Raw genomic sequence first — 15,881 nt, 5'->3', positions numbered from 1 at the left:
TATTTCTGTTCAGTTCTATGTATCTTTCAGAGATTATGTCAATACAAAGAAATCCACTCTTTCCTCCTTTTTTCTCTTACTGTAACACTTTCCAGAAACCAGGAGCAACAACAGTTTGGTCTCAAAGTATCATCCAGATTTCTGGATAGATGGCAAGTGGAGATGCTGTGCTCAGACAGAGAAGATGGCAGTTGGCTGTATAGAGTATGACCCCACCAAAACTGGTATGAGATTTAAGAGTCTCTTGACCCTGAAAATATTTATTCCTAGAAAAAGTAAAAGATTAAATCTATCTTGTGCAGAACATGAAAGTACACCATGTTACATTTTGATCAAGAGACAAGCTGCTGTCTTCTTTGAACATTCCTTGTTTTGGCTTATTTTTCACTACACGTTACTCTTTGTTTTGAATTAATATTTTCCTCTGTAGAATGCTTTGTTCTGTCTGAGGAGTGAAACTGAAACCTAAGAACTTGATCAGCTGTGGTCCTTCAACAAGCTGTAACAACAACTTTTTAAGATATCTGCACTCCTTCCCACGTGTCCTATTTTATCCTTCCCACATTTCCTCTGTAGTATCAATGGCGAATGTAAGTGCTGGCAGACAGGGAAGTCAATCATTTTACACTCAAGACTTTTTTTCCCCTTGTATTTCTGTGATTCCTTATTCAGTCTGCACATCAGTTTCAAACCCGTTGCTGAGAGTCACTGTGCAGGTGCAGCAGTTGGCACATCTTACTCTAAACGATCAAGGCTAGCTATTCTATTTCTGTAGGGTTTGTCTATATCTGATTCAAATTAGCTTTCTTGATTTCATTTCAGCCTCAAAGAAGCCTCTTCCTCCAACTCCTGAAGATAACTGGGTGAGTACAGCAAGGCATGCTGTCCTTAGTGTCCTGTATGCTTAATTAGTAAAGGTGGAAATAAGTTCAGTAATGTTCGTCATGGAGTAGTAACCTGGAAAATCAACTGTGATAATCTTCCCTGGGCTTTTCTCTTCCCTTTTCCTTTTTTTTTTTTCTTTCCCCATAAGTTATAAATAATCAGTTGCAATCCACTACACTGGATTCAGTCCTTCAAAGATGGCTGTGTTACAAGTAGCTTTCCAATGGTGAGGAAAGCTTCAAAGGTGGTGGTTTTTTTTTTCATTCTGTAGAAAGGGAAACTGGGAAAGGGGGTGGATATGAGAAAAACCTTTATATCTGCAAAAGCTGCTGTGAAGAGGAGCAGAATAAGCAGTTTTCCAAACCCACTTGTGGATGGAAAAAGTCACAATAAGAAGTGAGGAGCTGTGAGGTTGTTAGGTCCATCTAAGAAGCGCAAGGAGAATTTCTCACTGGTATCTTTTAATGGGAGTTTAGGAAACATCTGTGAAAATCAGATCCGACAGGGTTAATTCTGCCTTAAGCCTAAAAGAAGTGAGTACAGAGCACACCAGTGTTGTCAGGGGAATATAATTTCAGAGAGCATGCCATTGACATTTATGAACATGAATATGATGAGCCTTTTTCCTAATTGGTGCAGAAATCACTGCTAAACACAAAGGAAACCTTAGTCATGGCCATATACGACTATGAAGCCCAGAATCCGCAGGAGCTGACGTTACAGTACAATGAGGAATATCATGTGATTGACAGCTCTGAGGAACATTGGTGGCTGATTCAAGATAAGAATGGGTAAGTCCCTTTTCAACATCAAATTTACAAATCCTTTCTAAGTCCAGTTTGCTCATCCACTAGAATATATCTGGCCTCTAGTACAACTTTTGCAAAGTATCTTCTGATACATAGAAGAAAGAGCGATGGAAGGATCCTTCCCTTGGATGCTGCTTGTATCTAGGCAGCTGAAGAAAAGGGACCCAAAGTTGATTTTTTAAAGAGCAATCCTTAGCTCAGACTGGTACTTGCTGTCAAACTTACGGGGAAAAACTTGTGGAAACTAGAATGCACTCTGTGGGGATAAGTAACACAAAAAAAATCAGACTATAGGATCCTCAATATGAACAGTGATGGAGGCCATGCATTATTTCTCCTCAGTTCTCCATGTTTATCTGGGCTGGGGAGGTTATAGTTGTTTCCAACACACAGGAACCCTACAAAATACATAAAACCCAGCATTTCTATCATTCAAAGAACAAGGCATCTGGCCAACAAATCTTTCAGGGCTGACTTCCGCGGATGCAGAGAAAATCCTATCCATAGCTCACACGTGCTGTGTCACATTTTCACAGGCATGAAGGCTATGTGCCAAGTAGCTACCTGGCGGAAAAATCACCCGATAACCTGCAAATATATGAGTAAGTTGTTCCCGTGTTTTTGTTGTACCTCTAAATGCTGGATTTGTTACAGAAGCTGCAAACCTCAAAGGTCCCCACCCTACACTATGCTGTTGCTTGTGTTAGAGACTCAGCGCAGAGGCTTTTCAGCAGGAACTTTAATAGCTTAGAAATGCTGACACGCAGTCTTTTGCTGTTTTCAGATGGTACAATAAGAACATCAGCAGAAGCAAAGCAGAAATGCTCCTCAGGGATGAGGTAAGTCGGTGTTTACGTACAGGTCAGATGGGCTATAATAATTAATAAATGAGAACTGAGGAGCAGCCCATGAGTGCTGCTTTGTGCAAGGGCAAACTGAGCGCCAGGTCCCTGCTGTGCTGCTGTCCCTGGGCCATGCATGGCACGGGGCTGGTAGGGATCCAGGCACCAGCAGCCCCCGATACCACAGCAGCCAGGGGCGGGCAGCAAGCTTTGCCACCCTCAACCAGGGCAGTGAGATGATGGAAAATGCTTTTTCAGAACAGATTGGCTGAAAACTCAGATTGTAGCTCATCACGACTCTGCTGGAGGTCGGCGAATGCCAGTAGTTCTCTGAAAATCGAGCTAATCTTGTGCTGTGGTATTTTGGGTGAAAGCCAAAAGCATGGGTTGATGTTATGCTTAGCTCTGTGTTATGTGCATGCGTGCGTCTCTAATCTTTCAGTAGAGACAGTTTTCCAATGAAGATTGTCATGCAAATAAAAAGAGTACACTTCTTGTTCAAATTTTCCACACAAACACAATGTTAGTTTTTACAGTGTCAGCTCTTACACTAACAGGAGACCAACATAAAATGCTGAATGACAGTACTTTATGAAAATAGGAGCTTATTTTTATGCGGTTTAAAATAATCTCTTATCTCCTATGAACTCCTACTAACCATGCAGGATTGAGTGAACTTATTTTTCCTTCTGGTCCTTCCATCACAGCTTTTCTGTGGCTGCTACCCCTGTTTGGCTGCAGACACTTCTGGTTCAAAACCTCTCATCCCTTACAGCTGCTTCCAAACACACAGCCAAACACATGAATGGTCTCCAGCCAGCCTTGTTCCCATCTGAGAGGGAAGGGAAGAATGGTGCTGAAAGCAGCTCAGCAGGATGCTACCCCCAACTCTCCTCTACCTGTGCCAGCAGGAGGCTGAGACAGGCTGCACTTGGTGGTTAGCCTTGCACCACGTGCTGCGGATGGGATTTGTCTGGTAAAGCTGATAAAGCTCCTTCCAGCTTTGTCAGACAAAAGACAGTCACAGGTTGCTGTGTGTCTGCTGTCAATACTAACAGTGTCGAAATGAAGGAAGTCTGTTGTTTTTTTTTTAAATGTAGAAAAGAAAATTGGGCAGATATAAGTGGAGGGATTCCATCAGGTAAAGCAAAGCAAAAATAATCAAGCATTGGAAGTGTCAGATATAAAAGTATCTTTATCTTCAAACATAAAAAAATTATGGTTTTTATTATCAATGTAGAGTCAGCACAGCACATTGCATCCAAACTGTTATGTTAAATATTCTCCCCTGCTATCTGATTCGTTAATGTTTGGCCCTGCAGGCCTATGGAACATTTTAGCATTCAGATGAGTAGAAAACAATTACAGTGAAAAATTAGAAAGGAAAATTGTTTTGTGAATGCCTGAGTGGAGGTAGCCTGCTTTCCTAAGCAGTTATATTTAGATATTGGTTGGCTGGTGTACCTGTGAGCACAAAGGATCTTGTCCAAGCTTTTTCTATTTCTGGTACATTGATAAATTATCTCTCATATGCTCTCATATGGATTCTTTGGTGTTGAATAAGTAGCACCTTCATCCTGTAACTGCTCTCTGTGACGGGCACTCAGCAGGGTTTGCCTTTCCACTCAGCTGCCCATTTTCATTGAACTTGTCTGAAGTTAAGATCACCGGTGTTCTCTCAGATAAGGTTGAAAGCAATCAAAATTTCTAGAGGAGAAGCTTAGAGGAACAGAGACGTGCATTCATGTGTGCCTACACCCACACATACTCAATATGATTGCATAAGTCCCATTTCCTCAGGAAATCAAGCTAAAAATACATGGCACCCAAGAGAGATCAGCTGGGTGTACCGGCAGTCCCTGGGCATACACCCAGGGAAGAGCATGGAGTGGCTGAGAGCTCCATTTTTTCCGACATCTTTAGCAAATCCTCATGTCTGAGCAGAAGACAGGGATGAGATGAGCAGAGCTTTGCCCCTGGCCTGCTTCTTTTTCTGTGATGTCTCTAACCAGTTTTCTTTCCTCTGATCTTGTTACAGGGTAGAGAAGGTGCCTTCATGGTGAGAGATTCGAGGCAGCCTGGCATGTACACAGTCTCTGTTTTCACCAAAGCATTGAGGTACAGCTGAGCTCAGCAGCTTTTCACATCAATTACATCAATGAAATGGCTTCTATGAGAGAGTAATCTCTGTAGTTGTTTTGGCATCATGAAGATAGAGCAGAAGGCTCATTAAAACGATGGAGAAAAATGCTTCCAAAAAAGGCAGAAGAGTTAGCTGCCATTCGCAAAGCAAAGCATATTAAAGGCTCCACTTCACCCTGCATCTAAATAAGTGCCTATAAATAGTCCCTTAGACATCACCAGGCTTGTAATTTTGTTGAAATTTCCTCCCCAGCTGAAGTGCCCGTAGGATCAACACAGGCTATGTGCTGGACTCATCCAAAGTGGATAGTACAGGACCAGTGAAAGGGTTTCTGTCATGGGGCAGAAAGTTTTGTTTCATAAAGAAGCAGAGTAACATAGTACTCAACTCGTTCTTATTGAGAAAACCTCAGCCTTTCTAGAGTTGAGACTATCTACTAGTGAGAGGGAAAATATAGAAGTACAGTTTTCACTAGCAATTGCAGCTCACTCCTCACTCCTCACCCATTCGTTGTAAGGAAGGTTGTCCCATTTCTTTGCTCTCTCCTCTTCCATCTATACCCCAAATTCCTATACCCCAAATACAGCTTTTTGCTGTAACCTAGTTTTTCTCAAAGAAAACTTCATCTTTTTCAGTACGGATAACAACCCTGTTATAAAACATTACCACATCAATGAGACAACTGACTTTCCCAAGAGATACTATTTGGCAGAAAAACACGTCTTCGACTGCATCCCTGAACTCATCAACTACCACCAGCACAATGCAGGAGGTAAGTGAATGCTGACACCAGCTATAGGGAAGTTGCTATTTCACCATGTAGCCAGGTGACTGTTCTCAAGGAAGGAAGGCTCTCAATCCCTTACACTGAAATGTTACCCTGGCACTAGAATGTCTGTAAAATGACCATCTTGGCTAAGCTTCCAACTTCTTCATTCTGGTGATCCTTCTGAGTATGACTAATGCAGATGTCATACAGACAAACAATAGAGAGCCCTTTCATTCTCAGGAGTCTATGGGAGTGTGTCAGCAACTGCTAGACAAGCTACTTACTTGAGATAAACTACAGTGCCTTCTTGCTCTGGAGGTGGCATATCCCTGGGCCTTGATTTGACACAAATTTAGGGGCATGACCAAGATCCATTGCCAAACATGGGAGTCATCAAACACTATAGCTCAGAGTACCAAGAGAAACCGTGGGCTTCAAAAATATAAATGTATAATTTGGAATTTCATCACTTAATATAGACTCACACTTGCTGACAGAGCAAGAATGAAAAATAAGCAGAAACTGATCAGAATAGGCTTCCTTTGAGCAGGCAGGAAATCACACTGAATAGAGATTCAGCTGCCCTCAAGTGGAGCTGAAAACTCAGTACAATAAATGTGCTGCAAGTATCTTGACTCACTTCTGGGGAGAAGAACAGCCACACTTCTCATAACTGTGACAATAATTGGAACCCATCTTTCCTTCTGTTATTCAGGTCTTGTTACTCGTTTGCGGTATGCAGTGTCTTCTTGGAAGAAAAAGGCCCCAATCACTGCAGGGCTGAGCTATGGTATGGAGTTACTCTCTTCACCATATGGGAATCACACACCTCCTTGGTTTTCTGGGTGAACCTAAATATCCCCATGGAGAATGAAGAATTCTCATGTGACCATGAGTATATTAGTTTTCTTCAGATCTCTACATTGCACCATTCCAAACGTTGTAATTCTCAGAAGCATCAAGAGAACTGAGAAACATGTTGTGCATAGTAATATATACATGTGTTAGAAACAATCCTCCCTGAAGAACTAGATAGACAAAAGAAATAGAGGAAAAAATGGGAATGCTGTTATTCTTATTCTGGTATGTGAGCAGCAGGACTAGTAAATGAGCCACCAAAAGTCATACAGATGATTTAAGTCAGAGTCAGAAATTCTTACTTAGAGTCCTGTCTTAATATTTAACCCACAAAAGCTTTTTCTTCGATGTTTTTCTGCTAGATTCTTACTCTTTCTCTTACAATCAACAGGAAAATTGGTCATTAATCCCTCTGAGCTCACCCGTGTTCAGGAAATAGGCAGTGGTCAGTTTGGGGTGGTTTACCTTGGCTACTGGTTGGAGAAGACAAAAGTTGCCATAAAGACCATTCGTGAAGGAGCGATGTCTGAAGAGGATTTCATCGAGGAGGCTAAGGTCTTGATGTAAGCAGTAGATTCACCACAAAAATCAGACCCTGTACTGAGTAGACTGAGACAAAGTGTTGTGATAATGCTCAGGAATATGAATGAGGAATTTAATTGCACATTATTTGCTATCTAGTTAAATAGTATAGAGAGACCTGTGAGCTCTGGGGGTTACAAGGGAATGGAGTTCAAAGTGTAGGTGAATTCCTGTACTTGTAATTCTATCAATATCCAGAACTGTTTTCTAGATTTCTTCTGCTCTAGAAGGCAGGGTTCATTCCTAAAGCATTTTGGAGAGACAAGTTTTTGTCAGAAATAATTAGCTTAAGACATCTCAAAATTTAAGGGAAGTTTTATTTTAAAAGCTTGCCTGCTTTTTTGTTTGTTTTTATTTGCACAACTGACAATATTTGTATCTGATGTTATTGCCTTTGTTTGTATTTTTTACATCTCTCTTCAAAGTAGGAGGAAACAATTTTTTTGCTGTTTGATTGGATGATTTTGAATGCAGGAATGTCTTTTGATTACCATTGAAATGAGATATACTCAATCATAAGCAGCTTGAAGTTAGACCTCGTCTACATATTTTCTCTTTTCTGTGTTCATAGTTGGTCTTTGCAGAGAGAACAATGCAACAGGTGAAACAGGGTGAAAAAACTGGTCATTTTCTGTATGCACAATTTCCGTAAGGACAGAAAGGACTGAGCAGACTTCAACCTCTTTTTCCACCTCCTCTTCTTGTCCCACAGGAAGCTGTCTCACCCCAAACTAGTTCAGCTTTATGGAGTGTGCTTTGAGAACACTCCCATATGCCTGGTGTTTGAGTTCATGGAGCATGGCTGCTTGTCTGACTACCTCAGGAGCCAGCGGGGCAGTTTTTCAAAAGAAACCCTCCTGGGAATGTGCCTAGATGTGTGCGAAGGAATGGCTTATCTGGAACAAAATTCTGTCATCCACAGAGACCTGGTACGTTGCCTCCATACAAACTTCCCCACTCCAACTGGACTTTCTCTCTTCATTAGTTTCAGCTTTCACACTCCTCCTGCCTACCCACTGGCAGAGGAACAATATATCCTCTTTTTGCAGAAGCAATACCAAAGCTTTAGAAAGAAAAAGCATCCTCTGGAACACTGATAAATCTGTTTCCCTTTGTTGTGTTTGGGAGAGAAGAAACGAGAACATAAATTTCATCTCTTTGCCTCAGTGGACTCTTTTACTTCCCACAGCTCACAGAATCTCACCGCTTTTCATGTCTAAAACAGCAAAGATACCAAAAAGATCTGTTCTTACATAGGAATAAACAACATGCATTGCTGATAAAATAGTTTTTATTGCAGTGGTCAGTAAGCTGCCTTGTGCACTGCTGCCATATTACTACAGGACTGTTGGCAGCTGTGGATATTTCAGTCTTTCTCTGCTCTTTCTGGGCAGCAAAGGCATGCATCAGACTGATGGCTGAAGGCTTTGCTGGCAAGAGAAGCACACTGGCTGTAAAATGCACAGAAAGCATTAGGACTTAAAGTTCTTGCTTTCTTTGTATAATAGGATATCACTCTGATTCTCCTATTTTGAAGCCCTGAGTAAAACAGGATAAAAGCAATAAAGCAGCAGTGATAGTCTTTCAGGACTGACCTTCTGCCTTTTCTGTTTTTGTAGGCTGCTAGGAACTGCCTGGTGGGGGAATCTCATGTGGTCAAAGTGTCTGACTTTGGGATGTCAAGGTAATACCACAGGGGCTGCAGATGTGGGGCTGTGGTGAGGTACTGGGGTTGCTCAGCATGCTCCCTTCTTTTCCTTTTCCAGGATTGTTCTTGACGATCAGTATACCAGCTCCACAGGGACCAAGTTTCCAGTTAAATGGTCTGCCCCAGAGGTTTTCTCCTACAGTAACTACAGCACCAAATCAGATGTTTGGTCATTTGGTAAGAAACCTTCATCAGAATGAAACAAAAAAACAACAAACAAACAAACAAACAAACAAAAAAAAAAGAGAAGAAGAAATATCAGCTCAGAAAGACCTAGGGTCTCAGTACTAAAGTAAAATGTTCTAAACACTACATCTTCAGGGTTCCAATGGTGTTCTGCCTGAAAGTAGCTTGGAAAATCAAGCCTAAATAATCTAGGTGAAAGGAAGAAAGGAACAGTAAACTACCTACACACTCTGAAGCACTCCAAATGTTGCCAATATAATGTATTGTACCTGTACAATGTGATACAATACCAAGGAACAATCTCTATTTTATGATGCAACTGAATGAGTAACCAAGAAAATACAGAAGAGTCAGAAGGTTTCTAAGAAAAAGGAAATACAGACATTTAGGCATTTCATCTCTCTGATCACTAGTCCAAAGCACTGAAGCTTCATTCTAAACCTCTGCCTCTCAGAGTTTGTTTTTGCTGACTGTTTGCTTTATGTTGATTTGAAAATATTATTTCAGTGCTGACCTTTTCTCATCTAATTTCCCACTCCCCAATGCATTGTTTTATGATTTGCATCTGTTCTTCAATCTCCTTTCTGGATCCTCATAGATAAGAAAGCTGCTGTATGTTTTTTCCCCACAACCACTGGCACTGGAGATAACAAAGGCTATTCCCTGGCCTGTTGATCTGGCCAATTGATATGCCTGGCCCACCTCCAGCTAACATGCAAACAGTGGCAGTGCAGAATGAATCGGTACAGTGTGCAGAGCACAGCACACAGTCAATAGGGTGCCACTCAGCTCCATGCCTCACAGTAAAATAATGTAGGATTATACCCTTGGCTAGTCTGTGCTTGTGAGCTCTGCGCTCCTCTCTGCCCTTCCTAGGAGCTCTGTGGTTGATGCTGACTGAAATGATGCATCCCTGGGGTGGGTTATGAGCAGTGTGGTGGAAGCTCCTTTGAGAACCCAACCCAGAGATGCTTCCAAAGCACTATTCCTCTTCTGTGTCCTCTTCATGTCCCCTGGCACATGGAGGAGGCTGTCAGCACTTCCCACATAACAATAAGGGGCAACACTGCCAGCACAGCCAGCTCTGACACCTCACAGCAAAGTGGCAGTGACATGGGACGAGATGATACCTCGCTAAGAATGCTCATCTGCTTCACAAATCAGGAACTGCCTGAGTGGCATTTCACATTTAGGGCCACTGTAAGAGCCAAATGCCTCCAAAAAGTATACTGAGTTTTACAGCCCAGCCAAGCTGAGTGAAGTTGGCTCACACCAGTGTCAGGGCTGAGTGAAATAGCTGTGAGCTGTGTGTGCAACAGTCAGCCCTCCATGAAATCTGCAGGCACCAGTGCAGTACGTCTGTCAGACTCATTATCTGCCCCTCCAGTGGGGTTTGCATAAGAGGATTCCTCTGTCGTGTCATGGTCTCATGACTGTGAGAAGCATTCTGCTCTGCTATTCTGCCATGCATTCATCCCTTCTGCCAGGCCTGAAGTCCTGCTGTACCCATGAGAACAAAATGGGTGGGAGAAATTCCCAGTGCTGGGAATCTGCACACTGGAGCAGTGCAACTGCTTGGTGTTCAGCAGAGCCAATATCAATGGTGAGGGACTGCAATCTCATTGCACCTCCCTATTTGAAGAATTAGAAGCTAGAAAGCAAGAATTCTTTAGCAAAGCTGACTGCAGTGTTATGCAACTCCATGTCAGATCAGTCTGTCTCTCCTTTCTTTACACTGTGAACACAGTTTAACACCAGATGACCAAAGAAAGCAAACCTAGTAATAAAACCAGAACTTGTATTCACTTTATCTGCAGACCTTTTCTGATATGATGGCCAACTCCGGCCAATGTCCACAGTAGTTGTGTCTTTGCATATCATCTACTGCACTGGATAAGCACAAGTTTCTGCACTGCTCTGAATAGTAATCATAGGAAGTTATATGAGTGTTTAGGAAAAGAGAAAATATGTGCTGCAGTCCTTTGAAATTCCACTATGATTGCACTGTGCAGCTGTGTTAGGCCCTGATTTTTCTGATGTGTGCTTCAAATCTAAGCAAAAATGCTTTTCCAAGTAACAGACACCAACACTGAGCGGCAAAGATGAGCGGGTAGAAAGGGTGTGTGGGCCTGCTGAGAATGTTATTTGTGTTTTTGTAATTGTTTCCATTTGTTTGCTTTAGGAGTGCTGATGTGGGAGGTCTTCAGCGAAGGCAAAATGCCCTATGAGAATCGCACCAATGGAGAAGTGGTGGAAGAAATCAATGCAGGGTTTCGGCTCTACAAGCCCAAGTTGGCCTCCAAGTCTATTTATGAGGTGATGAGCCACTGCTGGAGCATGGTTAGTATTTCACTGGGAAAGCACTGCTTCCCAAAAAGAGCTCTCTCTTCTTTGGCATTTAAGAGAGAGTTTACACCTCACATGCTAATACAAGATACAATGCTGGAGAAGAGGCGCTTTGTAGCTATTGTCTGTGTTAGCAAGATGAATTAAACCTTATGGTCTTTGCCTTTTATTTAAGCTGCTGTCTCTATAGAATGCATTGACATCACTGAAGAGTCTATGCAGTGCACCTAATTCAAGTTAATTCACCATTTTGCTTCCTAAGAAAGCTACGAATCAGTGGTGCTCCACTTTAACATGGATGGTAAAAATGACAGCCTGCCCATTACAAAGTACTTAGTGTCCTCTGGGGAAAATTCAGGGAAGAAACACAGTGCAGAAGGAATATCATCCTTCTGTTGGCATTTTCTCTATAAGAACGGATTTTGTTTTTGTTGAAACTCACTTTCTTCACAAGGTTTTCATTTCTAACCTCACCGTACCTCCCACACTGACATTAATATTCTCTCTCTCTTCCCTTCACTCAGAGGAAAGAAGACCGCCCATCCTTTTCTCTTCTGCTTTATCAGCTGAGTGAAATCTCTGAGTTTGATCTGTAATCACGGCACTGGATGTTACATGAAGCTAAGAAAGTCCTGATAGGGCAGACAGCTGGATTCTCCCCACACAAAGCATTAACGTGAATCCTTCCACCACAGAAACTTACTGTATGCCTGAGGAGAAGCAGAGGGCAGAGGCCCGTACTTCCAGACAGACGAGATATTCCCAGGTCTTCCAGAGCACAGGCAGACATGAGGTTTGGCTTGGCCAAGAATGTTGTTTGCATCTTACAAGCAGAACCAGCAAATGAGCAGAAATTCCTGCAACATGTAACACAGCAAGTGTAATTCTCATGAAGATGCAGCCTCAAAACTACGAGATCTGGCATTGATGTTCCAGTTCTGCAAACTCCCAAATGAAGGTCTCCCCTGGGGAAAAACCCTATCTTTGACTAAGGAGGAACACTTAGACACTTCCATGGCTCTCTAATTCAGAGTGGGCTGGACCTGAAAGCTCTGAACAGGAATAAGCCTGGGGTACAAAGGAACAGGCTGGATTTAGTGACTGCATTTCTGATGCTGACATTTTAAGGTTGTTTTGTTCTCCCTTTATATGACTTCCTCTGAAACTGTGGCTTAACAGAAACAGGATTCTGATACCCCAAAAGATGAAGAGGTGTCTGCAGTTCGTAAGTGCGGAAGAGGAGAAGCAGTGTGTCATAAAGAGTCTTGAAATTCTCTCAAATTTCTCCAGTGAGTGGGAAAATGGGACTCTGATGCACATGTAGATGTTCCGGGGGGAAAAAAACTGAAATCTGAAAGTTTCGATTGATTTTTTTCTTCAGTCTTTCTAAATCAGAAGATAAATAAATAACCTCCACCCTCTTCCTCTAGCTGAGCATGGAGGACATGGCAGGGCAGAGTGTTGTGTGCCTCCAGTCCAGGAGCAGACTGCATCCATCCCGTGTCAGGGAGAGGCAGAGAAACCTATTCCCAAACGAGTGTGCCATGAGGAGGAAACATGCAGAGTGTGTGATCAGTGCACTAGTGCTAATGAGAAGTTTTACTTCAAAGAGTAACTGAATCATCACAAGTAAAGACTCTTCCATCTCTTCTGCAAACAAACTGGTGAATCTTCTAGGGAATGATCAAAGAAAGTAAGTCTTATGCAAACAGACTGCCTTGATGCTCCAGGAGATCCATGTGGTGAGAGCAGAAGAAGGTATGAGCAATATCCATCTGTTGGTACTTCAGTTAACATCCACATCTCCACTGCAGGACAGACACTGATTTGACATAACTGACCCCCAAACCAGAAATGTGGGTGTTAGTGTCCTGCAGCATTTGTAAATGGGATCAGGACTTTCTGCTAAGCATTAACAAGAACTAGAGAAGCTAAAGGGACTCACAGAAGATATGTGCATATATGCGAAATATGTTTTTGATGTTTCTGTGTTTGGGCAAGCTAAGACATGGGTAAACTTTATGTGACAGCAGTTTACAGAAACTTTGAGGTTGAAACGTCTAGCAGCAATTCCTTCTGTTGTTACAGAATTCAAGTTCAAAGTTGTTTGCCAACAAAAATGGAACAAGGAAATACTGTAATCCCATGATCTCACATATCCTGTGTCAAACTATTTCTTCATAGGAGGTTGAATTTGTGATGTTTTTCAGATCCATGGTTCTAGACTCACTTTAGGAGTCAGAATCCTTTCAGGCTTATAGATACAGGCAAGACGTAGTTCCTGCCATATATATCTTCCAACTTTGCTTCATTTCCACATTATTTACTGTGTTTTGCTCCTACTAATACCACCCAGAGTGACTCTCCCAAGCAAGGTGAATCCTAACATACAGACCAGAGGATGTCACAGGGTCAGAGTGCCACCTTCAAGCCAGGACTTCCATAGAAATCTCTTAGCAGTCTGAACCAATATGTGGAAAATGAGCATCCATAAAACATCTTTGAATTTTTGCCTATGGTGAAGTTAAGCTAAGTTTCTCTCTCTCATCCTTTCAGTCCAAGTTAGCCTGTTGTCACGTCCCCATGGTGCTAAATTTGGCATTTGGGCAGTGAAGTTTCCAGTAGCCCTACACGTGTTGAACTGCACACTTACAGCTAAGTGTGAGGCCAGCTGGCTGTAACCCCATTCTCTCCCCTGCTCCACTCAGACAATCCGAACCACTGTAGGGCACTCTGGAATGACTTTTCCCTGAGCAGAGGCACTCAGCCTGGGGCAGGGCTATCTGCATGCTCACAAAGCCAAGCTTCTGGCTCTTTGGGATCAACCAGGCATCTGATGAGACTGAAGAAGCAGCACTATTGCTCTTTTAGGAAACATTTCTGAGATTATATTTATGTTTGATGAAATATATGTAATATTTATTAGCTCGGGAGCACTGCACAAAATATCATTGTCATATGTTTGGTCTTCTTTAGCTGTATTTCTATGTACACAATATGTATTTTTACAGACAATAAAATTACTTTGTCCCATCTGTGGTTTTCACTATACATTAGCAGCAATGCAAAAACCACTCGTGTGCTTTTATAATTGAACAGCCTGCCCTTTCTCATCCTTCCCACCAAGAAGCAAGCTGGCTTTCTGAAGTATCTCCATTCCCCAGAGCTCTGGCTGTGTTCTGGGGTTACTTGACATGCTGGGTTCATGGGGTTAGGAAGTATTCATAATCTCTGCAAATTGGGTAGTTTACCATATGGACACAGAGATTCCCAAGTCTAAATGTCAGGTGTCATGGCTTTAAGTTCTCCGGCTCCTTCTAAAACAAGGTTAATAACATCCTAGTTCTCCCAAAGGTATTTCCCCACTAATATTTATGAGAAACTTCAAGAATCTGAAAAGGACAGTGCCATAATGTGACAAATGCATGGTGGTAAATCTATACACCATGTAGATACCTGCAGTGGTGTGGGGCCTGCCCCTCACTGCCAGTCCTTCCATCCAGCAGTGATCTACAAGATGAATGCAAGGAAGTTCATTCGTTATTCAGTGATCTAAGAAAGCACAGAGTAGAAAATTAAAATAATATCACAGCACTCGTGGAATTACCATCACTCTGAACCTGGCTGATAATGGAAGCAAGGTTAAACAATCTTAAAAGAAGAAACAATTTTTACTGCCATGGTTTTGTTGGACTGACTTTGTTTCACCCACAGTCGCAGTGTAACATTAGCTGTTAGATCTCTTGGACCTGCAATAATAATGCTCACTTACTGATTTTTTCTGACAAGCAATAAATAGTAGAAAGGGGAATGATGGCTGCAAAATATTTGAGTTACAAGTGAGAGAGGAGAAGTGCAACACAGGGGAAGGAGAAGGGTCCGCTCCCAGAGATGCTATTAACAGAATTTTCTAGGTGCAGGTCTGTCTATTAACACAAAGACTGTTTCTCAGACTGTCTTTCTCCTTCTGCAGCTTGTGGACCCCCGTACCCTCAGCCCACTGTATCCATTTAGCTGACAGCAGCAGAGCTATAGGTGTCCGAACTTCCCTGCAGAGCCAGCCAACACCCATGGGGAGCCTGAATCCAGAGCAAACTTAGCCCCAGGAGGGGTTCCTGTGATCCAAGGGGCAAGTGGCAGCCGACTGCGAGCAGAGAATGGTGCTCAGGAAAGGCACACTGCCAGGGGAGCTAAGGAAATTTATCTACACGTTATATATTTCAAGACCGTCAGTGGTCCTTGGGTACCCATCAGTGTCTTTCTAGAGGCAGCAGCAGGAGCTGGGAGCACTGCCTGAAATGACCGAAGCCCCGCAAAGGGCTTGCATCAATGACCACGGGGAGCTGCTGCTCTGGAGGCTGTAAGCGGTCCAGTTTGGATTTCACGCTGGATCTGAAGAGCTTTAGAAAGCAGCATGAGCAGAAGGACAGGAAACTTGTCAGTGAAGAAATGCCAGATGCCCAAAACGCCGAAAGGAAGATCTTTTGGATGCAGAGCTGACTCAGACAAGGCTCGGAGCTGCAAGTCAAGGCACTGATTGCCTCCTGCTTTAGGTCCCTTCCAGCTCAGGTTTCACAAGCACGCTACACAGCAGGCTGTCAGGAACACGGTAGGTAAAACCTAACGGCGGTACAGCTCCGCGAGGGGCGGAGAGGCTGCAACCCGAAGCCCCGCAGGAGCGCGACGACGAATCCCGGCCGGGCTCTGCCCGTCTGGGGCCCCCACCGCACTCCTCCAGCGCCGGGGCTCCCGG

General features: G+C 43.0%; 1 protein-coding gene across 2 annotated transcripts in view; it reads left to right on the top strand.

Annotated features, from left to right (window-relative positions):
* Positions 1–14,161, top strand: part of ITK (IL2 inducible T cell kinase) — a 30,018-nt gene extending 15,857 nt beyond the window's left edge. For both annotated transcript variants that reach the window (XM_010719025.3, XM_010719026.3), the window contains exons 5-18: positions 96–224; positions 823–863; positions 1,525–1,676; positions 2,231–2,296; positions 2,479–2,533; positions 4,575–4,654; positions 5,315–5,451; positions 6,164–6,238; positions 6,698–6,869; positions 7,601–7,817; positions 8,508–8,572; positions 8,655–8,773; positions 10,965–11,122; positions 11,653–14,161. In XM_010719025.3, coding sequence (XP_010717327.1) covers positions 96–224; positions 823–863; positions 1,525–1,676; positions 2,231–2,296; positions 2,479–2,533; positions 4,575–4,654; positions 5,315–5,451; positions 6,164–6,238; positions 6,698–6,869; positions 7,601–7,817; positions 8,508–8,572; positions 8,655–8,773; positions 10,965–11,122; positions 11,653–11,724 — 1,538 coding nt within the window. In that variant the 3' untranslated portion in view covers positions 11,725–14,161. The remainder of the gene's footprint in view (positions 1–95; positions 225–822; positions 864–1,524; positions 1,677–2,230; positions 2,297–2,478; positions 2,534–4,574; positions 4,655–5,314; positions 5,452–6,163; positions 6,239–6,697; positions 6,870–7,600; positions 7,818–8,507; positions 8,573–8,654; positions 8,774–10,964; positions 11,123–11,652) is intronic.
* The last annotated feature ends 1,720 nt before the right edge of the window (positions 14,162–15,881 follow it).

The sequence above is a fragment of the Meleagris gallopavo genome, chromosome 15 (genome assembly GCF_000146605.3).
Source record: "Meleagris gallopavo isolate NT-WF06-2002-E0010 breed Aviagen turkey brand Nicholas breeding stock chromosome 15, Turkey_5.1, whole genome shotgun sequence".
NCBI classification, from domain to species: Eukaryota; Metazoa; Chordata; class Aves; order Galliformes; family Phasianidae; genus Meleagris; species Meleagris gallopavo.
Note: the sequence above shows the minus strand (reverse complement) of the source record. Positions and strands in the feature narration are given on the sequence as shown.